General features: G+C 32.7%; 1 protein-coding gene across 1 annotated transcript in view; it reads left to right on the top strand.

The window, feature by feature from the left end:
- The window catches only part of LOC129752260 (uncharacterized), a 393422-nt gene that overhangs the window by 35896 nt on the left and 339020 nt on the right, over positions 1-18506 (top strand). The window contains exon 5 of the mRNA XM_055748047.1: positions 685-814. Coding sequence (XP_055604022.1) covers positions 685-814 — 130 coding nt within the window. The remainder of the gene's footprint in view (positions 1-684; positions 815-18506) is intronic.

Genomic DNA, 18506 nt, shown 5'->3' with positions numbered 1-18506 from the left:
ACTACTTAAATTTATTTTAAAAATTTATTTCGTCTCTGTTTAGAATTTGATGCTTTGGGATGACATTGAATAATCTATATTATGACGGTTTTAACGAGTTTTTCTTATCATAAAGGATACAAAACACTTTTATAATATTTACAAATACAATACAATATAATATTTACAAATACATTTACAATTGCTAAGATAATTAGGAACAAACTCAAATGATATAAATTAATCATGAAACTCTACAAAATACTTTCGGTGGCACAAAGATTCTGAATTTGTAACTTTGGTTCAGAGAATTCTGAGATATACAATGCTGAATTTCGGAGTTTCTTGGTTAAGATTTCTTCGCGATAAAAAAAACAACATTGCGGTCCTTAAAACGTTATGGCTGAACAACAATTAAAATCGAAAGATGCATTGATAATCAGTTTTTCATTTATTGATGATCATGTGGTCTGACAGCTTATCTCATCTTAAAAATTTGGCCCGCATGTTGAAAACGTTGGCCTCCCATGCTTCAGAGCAAGGTACATCTGACTAAGTGATTCGGCTGAATTCATTTGAACCGCACCCCAAGTTTCTGAAAGAACAACACTCAACATTTTATTTGAATAATCAAAAGCTGCTCAGCTCTCGAATATTTTTTTAATGAACATATTTTCTCCATCTTCTTCATCCATTCACCCTCAGGTTATAGACCCCGACGATCTTCCGAAGCGCGCGCGATGGACAATCATAGCGACAGCTTTCCTACTGCTGATAATGTGCCTATTCCTGGTCGGAATCACTCTGAGGATGGCTCCCATCATCGACGATATGGGTAAGTACCTTTTTTGGAGCTTTTATGGTAGTACTGTGTTTTTCTGGAATTATAGCAAAAGCTCTTCCCCGATATTGCTGTCCTTTTTTAATTTATGAGCAACGAAAGCTTTCGCACGAATTTCCCCTCATGAGTTTTCCAGTGGGAGAGATTCTGCGCAGTGCATCTCCTCGCGAAAGCAACAAATTTTCACAAGATACCACGTGTTGTCGTAGGACGGATTTTCCAATTGTTGCTTGCATGACCGAATCCGAAAGGTGGCTACCGGTGGTTTATTTTCAACGAAGTTGTGTTTTTCACCCCAAGAAAAAGTTTCGAACTTCGTTTTTTTCGCTCATTTCCCTTCGAAACTCCAATATTTCTCGCACTGGAACTCAAATTCGTGGGTTGATCGAGAGAGGTGTGGATTTTGACCACCTCGACTTGAAGCCATGCTATAAATATTAGATCAACTGTTTGCTCAGTTGCTGCTGTCTTTCGGGGAAGTCAGGTCGAGTCGGTGTGCCGGGTTTGTTTGCCGAGTCTCTTCATTGAAGTGGACTGGCATCTTCGGTACTTCGATTTGATCAATTACGTCGGTATATAGAGGCGATGCACTTGATTGAAGCTGATGGGTGAAAATAACTTGTCCCTATGTGGATCTGTTCTTTGTCGTGACGCTAGCAAAACTATTTCTCAATTTGTACAAAAATGATTTTTTTTTATCTCATGACAATAGATAGGGGAGAAGCATTCGCCAATTAATCAGAATACATATTAAAACTTAAAATACATGAGCTGACATCTGATTTCTATACATGGGAGTAATTTTTATGTTGAAATTTCCTTCAGTTTGCGAGATAATTTTTTTTGAGATCTTATAAAAGTTGTCTAAATTTCCTAACTTCCTACCGTGCGTGCTAATTACGACAATTTAGGTTTTATGCAAAATTTCAGTTTTACAGGCAATATTTAGGTATAATTATATTAAAAATACTTGAAACAGATATCACTCAGGAGATAAAGCTGTATTTTTATACATTTATTTAACAATAATATTCTAGACTATAACAAAAGTTAGGGTTGCCATATTATAGAATCAGTTCATCCATAACTTTATCAAATCTAATTTAAGATCTTAAATTCTCTCTAAAGGTGTTGATTACGGCTTACCCAAGCAACCAAAAGTCTCGTTAAAATGGTCAAACCTAGCTTTATCAGCATAATCAATGTGCTGAAGTTTGTTTTATTCAGTCCAAAATTTAAGTTCTTATTGAAACTTTGAAGTTCTATTTAGGATTGGAACGGCCTTCTGTGCAGCCCACAAGTAATCGTTTAATCAGCAAAAAAAGATTCTCCCTTTCTCTTTTACTTTGGTCACCACCAGCTCATGTGGTGCTGCTGGTTTATCGGCATCCATCTTTATTCCTCCCATCATCTCAATTCATCTTACTTAATTGCTTTGTTTTTAACTTTGTTCGATGCATGCCGGCACACACGCCAGTCCTGCTACACATTAGTTTGATCCGCTTACTCAAGCAATCAAACAACCTAATGAAAAAAAATAGTCCTGATACCAGATTTGAACCGCGACACTTCGAGATGATAGCCAAACACGCTGCCACGACGCCACGCCAGATGTTGCCACCGGTAGCTAAAATTCGAAGTGGTTATAAGTTTTCCTAGAATACCCGCAAGGGCAGCCAGCGGCTAGCAGCAAAGACATTATTACTCAGAAACATTACGAAACGGCATATAAATCAAACATCCGTTACAATAATATAGGTTTTGAAAAACTGGAATTCCATATTTAAAACTGTGAAGCAAAAATTATACAAATTCTTGAGTTAATCTTGATATTAAATTCATGAATTGCTTCAACTGACTTTCAATGTGTGATAAATTTGTGATAAGTAAATACAGTCGGACAAAATTATTTAAAACAAAAAATGTAGGGGAGAGTGGGGTATCGTGGGCCATGGGGAAACGTGGGCCACTTTTAATATCTCAGATGTGTGTTGAGATAAAAATCTCAAACCAACTGCCATCGTCGCACAGTGGGGCGGAACAGGCTTTGTGTTGGACAAAACCTCATAACTTCTTTAAATCAGCTCATAGAGGTTTGATGTCTTCGGGTGAAATGTTCACGATAATAAAAGCTATCAAATCGTTTAATTGATGATATTCTAGCTAAATCTTTCAATTCATTTTTGAAAGGCACAAAATTGAAAATATACGTCGGTTAAATTCACCTTATCTTGATTATATTAACTCCAAAACGAAAAAAAATACATGTTTGAAAATTCTCTAAATTAAAGATTATAAAACGCTCAATCTATCGCACCATTCGAGAGAATAATTTATCCGGTGGTTCCAACAATTTTTATCTTTAAGCTTTGTGTAAAAAATCGCGTTTCTTCTTTCAACTTTACGTCTTAATGTATCCAAAACGCATCAAACTTCATATTTCTATAGAATAAATGATGAAATTTTTTTTCAAACTCAACAAAATCATAAGTTGAAGAGATTTAACGATTTTCTGGAAATATTTAAAAATTCGGAATAAATTCCGATTTGAATAAAATATTGATATTGAATAAAAAACTAATCGCAATAACCATAAATGCTTTCGGCAACACTTTAAACAAATTAGCTTTGTCGTGAAGATGTGTTTTATACGTCTGTATAAATCTGAAATAAGAAGCGGTGTTGATTTTAGTGATGATAGTTTCAAAGTTTTTTTTGCATGTTTTGTATTTTTAATATCTTTAATCGGTAATAATATATGTGAATCATTGAAGTTTTTTTTCAATTTATCTGTTTTGAAGGAGTATTAAATAGTCTACTAGGCACCATTTTTTAATACGTTCATCAATTTTGACAAAACTTTGCCTGGTATTAGAGCAAACATCTTTACATTTTTGTTTCAAATTTCAAGATTTTTCAATCAAAATTGTCAAAGATAAAGCAAATTAAGTAAAGCAATTCTAAATCTTCCTTTTTTACGGGAATAGCTGTATCTTTGTTTCCCGTAATTGTAAAGATTTCAAATTTTGTAGAGCGTTAGTTTAATAGTTGAACTAGATTGTGTGAAGTTTTCATAAAAAATATCAACCGACAGAGAAATGGCAGCTTGTCAAAGTTGGAAGTGGATACGCAGCTTCACGCGATTCCGTTCTTTTTTGAACGCAATTGTATTTGGCTAACTCTTCCGCTCACTGAACCTTTAAAAAGATTATCTTGATTTGTGCAAAAAGTGAATGTTCAAAAAATAAGAAAAATACTTAAATATGGGTACTGATGAATAATAAAGCTGTTCATTAACATGTTTGCGATTTTATGTTATTGTATATTGCCTTGGAATAGTTTAGAAAAAGAATTGAAATGTTCACATTAGCTCCACAATAATATCCTATATTTACGCATAAAATGAATTCAGTTATGTAAGGAAATAGATTTTTTGAGTAAATAGAGTAAAAAATTAATGGTATTATTTAAGCTTATTGTTTTTTAAAGAACCCACACTAAATAGTAGGCTTTCATTCCAAGAACGAGTTACTGAGAAAAATGTTAAATTTCATGATAAAGACAAAAAACATGCCTCACAAAAAGTTGAATAACTTCTTCATTAGCAAGTATTAGCAACTACTTTTTGTTTTAAAATAAAGTTGAAACTTAGTTTTTTATTTTAATATGTAACTCGACGCGGAATTATGCTGAAAAACTATACTTTAAGTTGTTTGAAATTGGCGAAAATCTGTGATTTTTTATGTCAAACTATTTTTGCTATAACTAGGAGAATATATTTTGTAAATTTAATATGTTCTAAGTGCATAAAAATAGATAAAATTTCAAAAAAATTGATGTATTTGGTTAACGTTTATCTTGAACAGATGATTTTCTACAGAATGATAAAGATCTCTCTTATTATTTTCTCATTTTTCAAAAAAAAAATTTCCCTAGCTTCCCCTACTAAGTAAGTTGCTCAAAAAATCGAATTTTTCAAAATCTTTGATAGATTTGAGATGGGCCATTTATCTTGTTTCCAAAAATATAGAATAGAGAATGTTCATCCAAGAAATGAAAAATGAGGTTTTGTCACAACTTTCATAGGTTCTGCCCCACAGTGTCGTCGCTTTGTGTGAGCATATATTTCTATATGTTGTTGACTGAAATACGCATCATATGCTTCTTTTATTTATCAAGCTAAAAAAAGTTAGAAAAATTTACTTACATAATTAAAAAAAACACCCGCTAATTTCATCGATGGGGAACCTAAAGTGCATAACAAAAATATGCTTATACGCTTATGTTCTTAGTTTTGTCATGATCTTTCACGTGGAAAAGGAATTTTTGATGGAAAATCAATTAGTCACACAAACGCAACCAATTTGCAAATCATAGCTTGTGGGGAATCGTGGGCCACACATCTTGAACCACCTATATTTTTATGTTTTTTCCGCACATTCAGAACTTAAAATACATTTTTTCTATCTGTAAAGTTTTCTTATGCCAAATGAAGAGTTATGAAAAATATTTTGTTCATCCTATATAAGAAATTTTGCCAAAACGTTCGTGAGCCAGGTTTTGGAATCTATTCGATCATACACATCTCTCTTTTTTATTTCATCATCTGAAATTGCTATAATATTACGAAATAAACTAGGAAATCACAGTTTTGGGTCAACTCATAAACTTTGCATGATATTTGGTCAATTTGGATTTGGTGGCCCACGATTTCCCACCATTTTTCAAAATCCAAAAAATATTGCTTTTTTTCAAACAGTCAGAATTTGGGGAAAATAACTTATTAAAAATTTAAAAAAATACCTTATGATACCTTGAAAATGTAGAATACCATACCATTTTTTATATTCATTTTATCTTTTATAATAAAGAAGTTATGAAACAACGAAAAAAAGTGGCCCATGATTCCCCACTCTCCCATACTCTTTTAAAAAACAATCCTTTGCGAGTAAGCTTAAGTTGTTGTGAGTTGAAATTTTAATACAAATTAAACATTTAAACAATTTCCAAACTACCAAAATGATTTTATTATATGCCCTTTCGTGATGTTCGTTCACATTTCCTTTTCCTGACATGTCGCAAAGAGGATTTTGAGGAACTTTTTGGAACTACAAGTCCATAGAAGGCTATTTGAGACTAAATTTGGAACTTTTATACTGAATCACTGTCACATAGAAGGCTTTGTGAGGAACTTTTTGAAACTTCAAGTTTATAGAAGGCTATTTGAGTCTCTATTTGTAACATTAATACTGAGTGATGCGTTTACCGTGTCACAAAAAGGCTATTTGAGGAACCTTTTGTAGCTTTCATGCTCACATTCGAAAAAATTTGGTACTAATTCCCTTTGGAGGCACGAGTTTAAGTAGATCTGGGACTTCTGGTTACTTGGGTAGGTTCGAATTTTATGTAGTAAAAATCATTTATTTTTCTGTTCAACCTGTTATTTCAGGATAGAGGCATTTTACAAACATGATGGGGGCATCCAAAAATATTTTCTTATCTTATGTTCTTACATTATAGTTATTATTAAACTTTCATAAAAGCTTAAATTTGTTTTAATTTTGATGTTCAACTTAATGAAACAAAAAATTACCCAAGTTCTTGTATTGAGCTTCTGTGTGTTTTGAAATTCAAAATATTACAACAAAAGGTATCACAACCTTACATGAATTTAAAAAAAATAGTACGTGTAATCATAAAAAAATTTGTGCCTTATGTTGAAAACTTCATTTCCTTCAAAATACTTGATAAGATATGATGTTTTGTCAGTCATTTCGTCAAAAGGCTGTAAGCGCATTTAACCTACTTGGAACACTGTTTCCTAAAGATATGGAGAATCGTTTGACATACTAATCTCAAAATTACTGATTAAGACACATCCATTCCTCTGTTCCTAGGGTGTCCCAAAATTGCATTATGTTTGGGAATCTAGGGGCTCAGCCTTCACATGACAAATAAGATTATAAAGAAAAAAAACTTTTGGATGGGAACAACTAAAGAATAATGTTTAGAGGTTCTACTACCGTGATCTTTAAAAAAAAGGCCACTTTTCAAAAAATTGTTTTAAGAAGTTTTGTATCCTTGATTTTTTTTTTCAAAAATTGTATATTTTAGATTTTTTCATTTTGTTTGAGTTTCAATTTATACGTGAAAAATAGATACTGACCCAAATTTGTTTTTTTTTAATTAGCAAGCTTTTTCCTTGAAAACAGATTTTTTTCACATCTATTTTATTTTCAACTGATCAAAATATGAGCCTAGCGTAATTTTTTTTAATATCGAAACCTTGCACGCTGTGAATTTTTGTGCCCTTAAACTTTGCTGAACAAAGTACATTGTTTGTATGAACGTGTGCTGTTCACAGTTCAATCGTAATTGATATCAATTATTTTTTAATCTATTCAAAATTAGCCGCTGACCGTGGCCGAGATGATAGCGTTTCAGTCTTCTAAGCAACAGGTCATGAGATCGAGTCTCGGTCGCGGCATACATAGTACTCTTTCTGAGGGCTACTGTATGGCCGTATGAACGGGGGAGGTTTTGGGGGTTTCCACCCCCCCCCCCCCCACCCCCTTAGGTTCCAAAAAAGCTTAGCGAAATATTTTTTGCTTAACTTAACATTTTAAATTCTTAGTCAAATTTTGATGAACAACTAAAATAAGTCAATAGTAAACATTCTCGATTCTGAACTTAGTCCAAAACTTTGAAATGCCATCCTAGATCCAAAATTTTACAACAGTTTTTCAAAAAAATTCTCACTTGTTGGAAGTAATTAAGTCCCGAATATTAAATTCCATACGTAAGACTTCAAAAAGATTAACAGACTCCAAAAAAGCAGAAAAAGCTTGAAAGAATGCTTCGATTTTGTGCAGATTTTTTCAATTTTCTTGCAAAATTCAACAAATATTTTAATTGAGTCCTTAAAATTATGTAACTTGCGTTAAAAAATATTATTTAAACAGATTTTGTGAAAGTAAACAAGAACGAATTTTTGGAAGCCTAAAGTATGATTCTGAATTGGATGATTTGTTTCGATAAAAAATCAATTATCAAGTTTTTTTTTTCTTTATTTTAATGACAAAATTCCGAAGTTTGTTTAGATATTGGCAAGATTCTGGGGAAAATTTTGAAACAATATGCCTGGTTTATGCAAAGTTTAAGCATAAAATAGCCAAGACTTGCACGGCCCGGATACTTGCTGAAAAATTTCTTATTTCTTAATTTTCAGTTGAGATTATTATTATGATAAAATCCTGATTTGAATATTGGGAAATACTTAATATTCAAACCATCCTTAAGATTCGGACTTGAAATGTTTATCCTCCATTCATATACAGAATTTATGAGTCCAGAATTGAAAAATCTGAAACAATTTCATCATTTAGAAATTTCGTTCAAATTAACAAGTTAAATTACGATAAATAATTGATAAAAAAGTATATCTAGATTATTAATTCAGAATCAAGTTAGAGATTTCTTGCTAAAGGTTCTGATCAAATTTCGCTTTTTGGTTTTAAATTCAAAGCAATTCTTATCTGGAACTTAGATTTAAATTTTGAATTAAGTCTTAAAATGCAAAATTCAGGATCGGAACTGAATTCAAAATTCGTATTCAGATTCAGCTCAATTTTTAGTTTTTTAATCAAGATGAAAATATTATTATGAGAACTTAATTTATGATTCATATTGAAGCAGATCGCAGTTTCATATTTTGATTTTTGATTCAAAATTAAATTTTTAAATGCTATCATAGTTTTTTCATAAACACAAACCTGGAGAAAATCACAAATATGGAATATGATCTAGATTCATGTCAAAGAACTTGTTTTTTTGAAAAAAAAAAAATACACTTTATTCACAGGAGCTAATTTATGAAATAATTAAATATTTTATTTAATCATCAGGTGAAATTCAGCTTGAACTGTGAATCACAAGAAACCTTAAAGGTACTAACTGCAAATCGGACAAAAGTACGAATGATATACAGGGTCCACTGAAGTAAATGTGGACGGAAAAATTTTGACTTTTTTTTAGACGCACTGGAAACATCAGCGCATATTTTTGTTTCTACAACAACCTGCTCGCTCGAAAAATTGCTCAAATACGAAAAGAACTCAATTTCGAAAACCGGTTGAATTTGGAGAATTAGTTATGAACTTCGAAAGCACGCAAGACCCATATATATTTATTTATTCATTTTTAATATATCAACGGATCACGTATTGATCCTTTTAATCAGAATGTATAGAATTTGTATCAGAAGCAAACACAGAATATGCTGTTGTTAGCAAAGATTGATTTAAAATTATTGTTCTCTTTACTTCATACAGAAATGTGGAATTTTGAATGGTCGCACTTTTAGCTCACATCATTAGAACTGTTGCCTCAGAGGTGGGATAAGAGTACGTTTCGATAGCAGTTAGGCATTTTCACTACTGCTATCAAATGCGTCGATCGATTACCTTCCTAATTTTTTTTTTGAAGAGATACGAAAGTCTAAGAAATCAAATGTAAAATTTTCTAAAATTGGTGGTGTTAGCATTAAAATGCTTGCTATTATATCCTTGATGTACGATTTAATCCATAAGTAAAGTTTAGATCTCTTCAAAGAAACATGAAGTATCACTGAGATCCTATATGTGTGTGTTCGCTTTAAAAAACTTAATGACTTAATCAATAATCCACTTGAAAATCGAAACACTTGCAAAAAGACTCAAACGATTTAAGAGAATTATAAGAAGGCCATATGCCAAATTTGAGCTAAATTTGACGGCGGAAAGGGATTGCATTGGGTCTGAAGTGAAAAAGAGATTCTGAGACACAGTGTTCTGAAAGACAAAACAAAACTGATTTTTCACCAATTAGGCTGGAACAAATATAAATTTCTTCTTTTGTCACAATTTTCACATCACATTTTTAGATCCCGCCAAAATCTTTACGTATATTCAAGCACTTTGAGCTGAACATTATGGTTCTCATGAAGATTTACAATCGAATAAAATGATGCAAATTTTAGAACAATGTATAATACTTACTTACTTACTTAATGATCCCGCGCCGATCCTCCGGTGCATAGGGCCGTGGTAAAAGACCTCCACTGTTGACGATCCGGAGCCAGCGACTTCACCTGGTCCCAGTCAAGATTCTCGTCGACAGTTCGGATTTCAGCGGCTAGGCTTCGCCGCCACGAGTTTCTGGGCCTGCCTCTTCTTCGATGACCTTCTGGATTCCAGTCAAGCGCCTCTCTGCAAATCTCGTTTTCATCTTTTCGCAGCGTGTGCCCAATCCATCTCCACTTACGTTCCCGAATCTCGATTTCTAGCGCCCTTTGATGACACCGGCGATGTAGTTCCTCATTCGAGATCCAGTTGCCAGGCCACCAAGCGCGGATGATGTTCCGCAGGCAGCGGTTTACAAATACTTGCAGTTTTCGCGTCGTCACCGCATATGTGCACCAAGTTTCGCACCCGTACAGCAATACGGATTTGACGTTTGAGTTGAAGATTCGGATTTTTGTTCGTAGAGAGATCTGGCGTGACCGCCAGATGTTTCGGAGACTCGCAAACGCAAATCGGGCCTTTCTGATCCGGGTTTCGATGTCTTTCCTGGTACCACCATCAGGCGTTATCTGGCTACCAAGATACTGGAAGCACTCCACTTTCTCAACTTGTTGCCCAGCTACCATGAAACTGGAGGGATTTCCTGTGTTGATCTCCATCGACTTGGTCTTTCCGACATTGACTTTGAGACCTGCTGCCTTGGAACTTTCGGTGAGGTCGTCGAGTTTGCTCTGCATGTCCGGTTGTGTTTGGGCGAGCAAAACAATATCGTTTGTGTTTGTACAATGTATAATAGCTTCATATTTATTCTTAAAATCGTTGTGTCGATAATAGTTGTGTATATTTATTTTTTCTTTGTAACAACTTTATTTAGGATCAAGTGTCATTTAAAAGGTTTTTGAAGTACTGTGGTTATTGATGACATTCGAAGTCGAAAACAGCAAAAGAGGGTATTCTCCAAAAACCTCACACAATCAAATTGTGAGCCTTCAACTTCGTAAACTTTATTTCTCTACTGAACTTGTAGGCAGGGTTTTCAAACTTTGATTTTGCTACACGCTCGCATTTATAAAACTATTTTCGGTTAAAAAATAACCATTTTCAAACCTTTTCGGTTTAAGTGATTTTTTGACCATGGAAGTCATTTTTTCCTTCTCTTTAACCCTCCAAAGCTGTTCGTGTCAATATGACCCGAAGCGCTCATTTCAAACAACTTTATCACCATTCCAATATACTGAAGAAGTAGGAAATTTGACAGACCAAGTGTGTTCTATGAAAATAATGAAATGATGGGAAATGAAATACAACTAAGCAAAGCCAAAATTGGATGTCATTTTTTTTCAAGTAAGATTTTTTCTACCGGAAGATCTGAGATATTGGTCAAAACTTTCATTGAGCTCCATCATGTCTATACATCGTTGGATAGATGGATTCTTGACAATTTCAAACACCAATGATACACTTAAATACAGAAACGCTGTCAGAAGTAATGAGTTTTTTAGAAATAAAATTGGTTTTTCAGACTTTTTACTTTCTGAACCAGTTTCTGATAACCTGGTACTACATACCGACTTTATTTTGGAATTTTAAGTAATTAGAATAAATTACCTAAACAATGAATTATATTCATAAAAATCGGTTATTATTTGCAGCCATGAGAACGAAATCAAACTACAACTCAAATTTCCCCGAAACGGATATTTTGCGAACGGCTTTGGAAGGTTAAAAGTGAAAATTTGGTTACTTTTAAATCGCAGTGGAGAAGAAATATAATACTTATTTCTTCAATGAGGAAAAGAGATTTTAAATAATAAAATTTAAAATTTAATTGGTGAAAATTTCGATCGGAGCGTTGAGGGCTTACCGTGTCACCGTATTGTTTGTTTGTCATATTCTGTTGTTTCCGGAAGCCGATTTGTCAACTCCAAGCATACTTCCTCTTGCGCCACCTCCACCGATGATGGTTCCATCTCATGTAACAGCTCCCGTTGCCAACATTGTCAAGAATCATCTGGCTCTAACAGGAATGAAAGCACCAATAAAGAACGTCAGCATACTCATTGAAACCATATCGCCGGTGAATCTTCGGAATTTTTTAGTTATTGGTTGCTTTTGTACGGCATCGTTGGCCACAACAACGGTTCCTGTTAGTTAAAAGGAAACATGTATGTATTTTGGAGACAGTTAGAACTTCCCTCAGTATACAGTCTTATTTTTAAAGGACTGATGAAGTTTTTTTTAATTTCAAATTAATTGAAATAAAAAAAAAACTTATTCAGCGGGGCAGATTTTGATTTGGAATTTAAAAAAAATATAGATGATAATGAAAAACGCGTACAAACTCGCTTTCGTCTACTTTCAAAATGGCGAAGTTGAAAAATTGACATTGAATTTTAACCATATAACTGGTGATTGCTCAAAAACTTCAATCTTGGTTGGTTTTGCACTAGAAAAAAAATCTTTATTGCCTATACTATACAGTAATACCTTGATATAAAGCAACGAATTTTTTTTTTCGTTGCTTTATATCGAAGTTACGTTGTATCGAAACACTACTTAAAATGGTCATTTGAAGCATCATTAGTGATTGTAAATGTGAAAAAGTTGATTCTAAATTCTGTTTGTACGGTTTTAATACTTTTTACCATTAATAATCTTGGCTTCAATGCTCTAATCGCTCCTGCTATGTCCAAAAGCGCCATCGGCAGACAGTTTTGTTTTTTATCTATTTATTCAATGCATTCCTTGACGTTTAATAATTGTGATAAATGTCACCAAATAATGACATTCTGATATGCTAGGTGATTAAAACCAAACAAAAATCCCAAAGAGGGTGTACATATTTTCAAAACGGCTCAGAAACATCAGAAATGTTTCTTTGTCATTTTCATAGCAAGTGATAAAATCCGTGCATTCGCACAATAGACCGCTGCAAAAAATGACTTTTTGCTCCCATATGTTTTTTCGCTGCCTTTTGGGTAACCAAGCATCGGGGTAAAATTTGAGATGATTTGGTTGATATCTGAGTAAGCGCAACGCGTTTCAGTTTTGTATGGAAATTTGTATGGAAGAAGAAATTTTTGCACATTAAATCATCCAGAAAATTCATATTAGCTTGAAATGAAGTCGGTCTTTAATTTTTTGTTTTGACTATTCTTATTTTTTGCTTACATGACAAGCAGCTAAGAATTTTATGAAAAAAGTTATAACCATTTCAAAATAAAAAATCTGAATCCATTGAAAAGTATTCAAAAATGGCAGACTTTGCTTGCTAGAGCTGTTAAAAATTGCATGAAATGTTTTTGCAAAGGCTTTATTAGTCAATAAATTCTCTCGCAATGCAAGGCAGTTTTTTTTAGATTTTTTATTTCCATCCTATTGTTACACAGCTTTCAAACAAGCAGTCAAAAATGATATAATTAAAAAAATGAATTTTGAAAAGAAAAATTTTATAAAACATTGAATAACTTTTCTGGGGAACAAGATAGGTTGTGCTTTGTTCACATGAAATGTAACTACTGTGTTTTGGAACTTCCAGAACATCTCTGGCGATTTTTGAATGAAATTTTGTTTTCCCATACAAATTTACATACAAACTACATGCCCTAACCTCACTTCAGCTTAAGCAACTTATCTATAGGTGCAAATATAGTCATTAGGTTTTGAAATGGAGATACATGCTCTAGTCTGGATTTTCAAAAGCACAAAAGCGACTATCACAATACTAAAAGTACTGGAGTTACATTTTCAACGCTTGCGCTCATTTGCTCTTTATGCCTCTGAGAATTTACCGCATGGCTCAGAAATAACATTATTATATTTTTATGACAAAAAAGTATTGAAATTAAACATATTTATTCAAATTACAATCATTTTTAAAAGTTACGTAATATAGAGGCAAAAGTTGCTTTATATTGGGTTACTGTTTATATTGGGTTACGTTATATCGAGGTTGCTTTAAAAAGAGGTTGCTTTATATCGAGGTATTACTGTACTGCCAGTTCTATATTGCCAGATCTACAGTCAAAAGCATAAAATGGCTACTTTCAAACCAAAAATGGCTTTTTAAAATGAGCGTGTTAATGATTTTGACCTGTCAGCCAAAAATGTCTATCAAAACTTCGAAGGTGTTCAGCAGTGAAATTTGTTCCATCTATGATGTTTGCGTATAAAAGTGGGTTGTCCCGCAAACCATTGCCTAGAATGAAAAATCACCAGAATTTCAATCACCAGAAATGCACTTCCCAGAATTTTTTTCCCAGAATGCACCATTTACCAGATTTTTTTCCCCAGAATGAACCATTTCTCAGAAAAATATTTTCCAGAATGAACCATTTCCCAGAAAATTTTTCGCCAGAATTGCCATTTCCCAGAAAATTTAATATATTTATCCAACCTCAAATTCAAAAAAAATAAAATGGACTTTTTCCACAAAAATAGGATTGCCATAATACTATTCTTTTGCGAGGATGAAGGGGCCGAGGCGGCACAAAGCCGCCGAAGCTCCCAAATCCGAGGTGGCCGCCGAACCGCCGTCGGAAGAAGCGGCCCTAATACATTGGTCTAGGTCTGCCGGGGCTTCCTAGGTCTGCGTGAAAGCTAGGGGTGATCTCTTAGCCCCGTCCGTCACGCGAAAGTGTGAAGGACAAAACGTCTTTCTAGTTCGAACGCGCAGCGTAAGGAGTCGGATACCAAAACGGTTTTTTAAAGGACCATTTAAAGGACCAACTAAAGTACCCAAACCACAAACAAAGCACAATATTGGTTATAAAATAAATTTAGTTGGAAAATTTCAAACCAATAGTTTCATTTAAAAAATCATTTTGAAAAAATAAATTTCGAATCATATAAAATTTACAAAAATTCATTAGAAAAAAAAACAAATAAAAATACTAGAGGAAAAAATCTGGGTTTTGTGCCATTCTGGGAAATGTTCCATTCTGGGGAAAAAAATTCTGGGAAATTGTCCGTTCTGGGAAAAAAAAATTCTGGTAAATGGTGCATTCTGGGGAATATTTTTCTGGGAAATGGTCCATTCTGGGGTTTGATTTCGCGTATTTGTCATTCTGGGAAAAATTCATTCTGGGCAAAAGTTTTCGGGTAAAAGGGATACAATCATAAAAGTGTACTCCATTGAAAGCCCTTACCATATCTATGTATCTCTTAACGTTACCCGCCACAAGATATCTGCCCGGTTAAGGGTTATAGACCGGTAAAAGATTGTACCAGAAAGACCGGCGGCTTATCATTCAGCAAATGTCCTCTTCTAAAGTGATGAGAGGCAAAAAAAAAGTCAAAAATCTATCCTTCCCAGCTCTTTACGGTTTGCTTGTCGAGATGTGACTTTACCGAGGTACGTTTGGGCAGAAAATCCGGTTTGTGTTTGTTATTGATAACATCAGCAAAAAAAATTAAAAAAATTACCAACACCATTGTAATCAAATTTTACAACAGTTTCAGTGAACTCGTATTGTTCTTTTAATAAAATAAGAAAAATGCTCGTTATTCACTCATGATTATAATTAATATAAGAATGTTAAGGAATTTTCAAAATTTTATGGATCATATTTTCAAGCTTCAACGGGACATATTGCCCCACACTTAGTTGTCATGTGGTAGGTGGCATAAACATGTCACTGAAGTGTTCTGTTTGTTGACTGAGCAGATTTGTACTGATGCTGCTGGCGAGAAAAGAGATTCATCTTCATCTCCGCCGCACGATTGGGTTCCATTTTCGGTCTGTGGCGAAGAGCTTTGATTGTTTGATTTATTTGCGTCCACCAAACACTATCGTCTTCTTCCTCACTTGCGCGCGGGGGCAAGGTTTTTCATCTAAGACCTACGTATGAAGGTACTAGATAGCTGTCGTCGAGTCAATTTGATGGAATAGAGATGAATGGCTTGGCCGTTTGTCAAGGGGTTTTTCCCATAAGCTCAATTCGAGCCGGTTAGACAGCTTGGGTATTATATGCGTAGATAGAGTAAACAGCCAGACAAATTGCAAATTCTAATTTGGTTTAGCTGATCTTTGAATTGGTTTGACAAATACTTAAAAACTTAAAAGAAAACTTGTTTTGAATAATGTATATGACCCAATAGACAAATTTTGTTCATTCGTTTTGTTTGAAATTGCATCTAAAAGATAATTTCAAAAATAAAAAAAAAAAAATATTTTAACATCTGTAAAAATTACTCCACAAAATTCAAACAATCTTACAAAACAGAATATTTATCATTCTGTTCAAGATTCTTGTGTTTTTTTCCCTTGTTTCGGTGACCAGATTCTGCGACCATTAATTTTGCCCAGGCAACAATTCAGCTGCCACAATAAAAACTATTAGCTTCAGTTCAGGACCCCGCCCTTTTTCTTAGCATTCCGCCTCCCCCTTATGTACACCTTACGGAGTTGCTTTGTTTGATAACGCAATTAGGCTCCATCGCTGCGGGAAATTTTCTCCACCCCAACGCAGCAGCTGTGTACCTTCCCTTTTTTTTTGTCTCCACAAATTCTCCTTTCTCTGGCAGAAGCTGGACAAATTATAGCCCGTTAACTCCGGGTTTTCTTTTTGTGTGCGACAACAGGAGTGAAAAAATCACATTCCAAGAGTTCATTGGCTTGGAAGAAGCCAAACTATGGTCCTGTAATTTACAAATGGATCCAGACAGGAATTTTGGGGATTTGGGACTAACTGTTGATAACTGTCTTTCAAGACTCAGAAACTAGATTCCGATTTTCCTTATACGATACTGATAACACTATAGGGCATTTGAAAAAAAAAACAGTGACTTGCAGTTCATTGTGGATGGATCTTCATTCGTTTTGCAATCTAGAAATAATTTTTTGGTACAGATTAAGGATCATTTCCGCTTAATTTTGCTTTTATGTAATTTTTGTAATTTTTGTCATTTTTGTCATTTTTGTCATTTTTGTCATTTTTGTCATTTTTGTCATTTTTGTCATTTTTGTCATTTTTGTCATTTTTGTCATTTTTGTCATTTTTGTCATTTTTGTCATTTTTGTCATTTTTGTCATTTTTGTCATTTTTGTCATTTTTGTCATTTTTGTCATTTTTGTCATTTTTGTCATTTTTGTCATTTTTGTCATTTTTGTCATTTTTGTCATTTTTGTCATTTTTGTCATTTTTGTCATTTTTGTCATTTTTGTCATTTTTGTCATTTTTGTCATTTTTGTAATTTTTGTAATTTTTGTCATTTTTGTCATTTTTGTCATTTTTGTCATTTTTGTCATTTTTGTCATTTTTGTCATTTTTGTCATTTTTGTCATTTTTGTCATTTTTGTCATTTTTGCCATTTTTGTCATTTTTGTCATTTTTGTCATTTTTGTCATTTTTGTCATTTTTGTCATTTTTGTCATTTTTGTCATTTTTGTCATTTTTGTCATTTTTGTCATTTTTGTCATTTTTGTCATTTTTGTCATTTTTGTCATTTTTGTCATTTTTGTCATTTTTGTCATTTTTGTCATTTTTGTCATTTTTGTCATTTTTGTCATTTTTGTCATTTTTGTCATTTTTGTCATTTTTGTCATTTTTGTCATTTTTGTCATTTTTGTCATTTTTGTCATTTTTGTCATTTTTGTCATTTTTGTCATTTTTGTCATTTTTGTCATTTTTGTCATTTTTGTCATTTTTGTCATTTTTGTCATTTTTGTCATTTTTGTCATTTTTGTCATTTTTGTCATTTTTGTCATTTTTGTCATTTTTGTCTTTTTGTCATTTTTGTCATTTTTGTCATTTTTGTCATTTTTGTCATTTTTGTCATTTTTGTCATTTTTGTCATTTTTGTCATTTTTGTCATTTTTGTCATTTTTGTCATTTTTGTCATTTTTGTCATTTTTGTCATTTTTGTCATTTTTGTCATTTTTGTCATTTTTGTCATTTTTGTCATTTTTGTCATTTTTGTCATTTTTGTCATTTTTGTCATTTTTGTCATTTTTGTCATTTTTGTCATTTTTGTCATTTTTGTCATTTTTGTCATTTTTGTCATTTTTGTCATTTTTGTCATTTTTGTCATTTTTGTCATTTTTGTCATTTTTGTCATTTTTGTCATTTTTGTCATTTTTGTCATTTTTGTCATTTTTGTCATTTTTGTCATTTTTGTCATTTTTGTCATTTTTGTCATTTTTGTCATTTTTGTCATTTTTGTAATTTTTGTCATTTTTGTCATTTTTGTCATTTTTGTCATTTTTGTCATTTTTGTCATTTTTGTCATTTTTGTCATTTTTGTCATTTTTGTCATTTTTGTCATTTTTGTCATTTTTGTCATTTTTGTCATTTTTGTCATTTTTGTCATTTTTGTCATTTTTGTCATTTTTGTCATTTTTGTCATTTTTGTCATTTTTGTCATTTTTGTCATTTTTGTCATTTTTTTCATTTTTTTCATTTTTGTCATTTTTGTCATTTTTGTCATTTTTGTCATTTTTGTCATTTTTGTCATTTTTGTCATTTTTGTCATTTTTGTCATTTTTGTCATTTTTGTCATTTTTGTCATTTTTGTCATTTTTGTCATTTTTGTCATTTTTGTCATTTTTGTCATTTTTGTCTTTTTGTCATTTTTGTCATTTTTGTCATTTTTGTCATTTTTGTCATTTTTGTCATTTTTGTCATTTT

This window comes from Uranotaenia lowii, chromosome 3, assembly GCF_029784155.1.
Source record: "Uranotaenia lowii strain MFRU-FL chromosome 3, ASM2978415v1, whole genome shotgun sequence".
NCBI classification, from domain to species: Eukaryota; Metazoa; Arthropoda; class Insecta; order Diptera; family Culicidae; genus Uranotaenia; species Uranotaenia lowii.
This window is presented reverse-complemented; position numbering and strand designations above follow the sequence as displayed.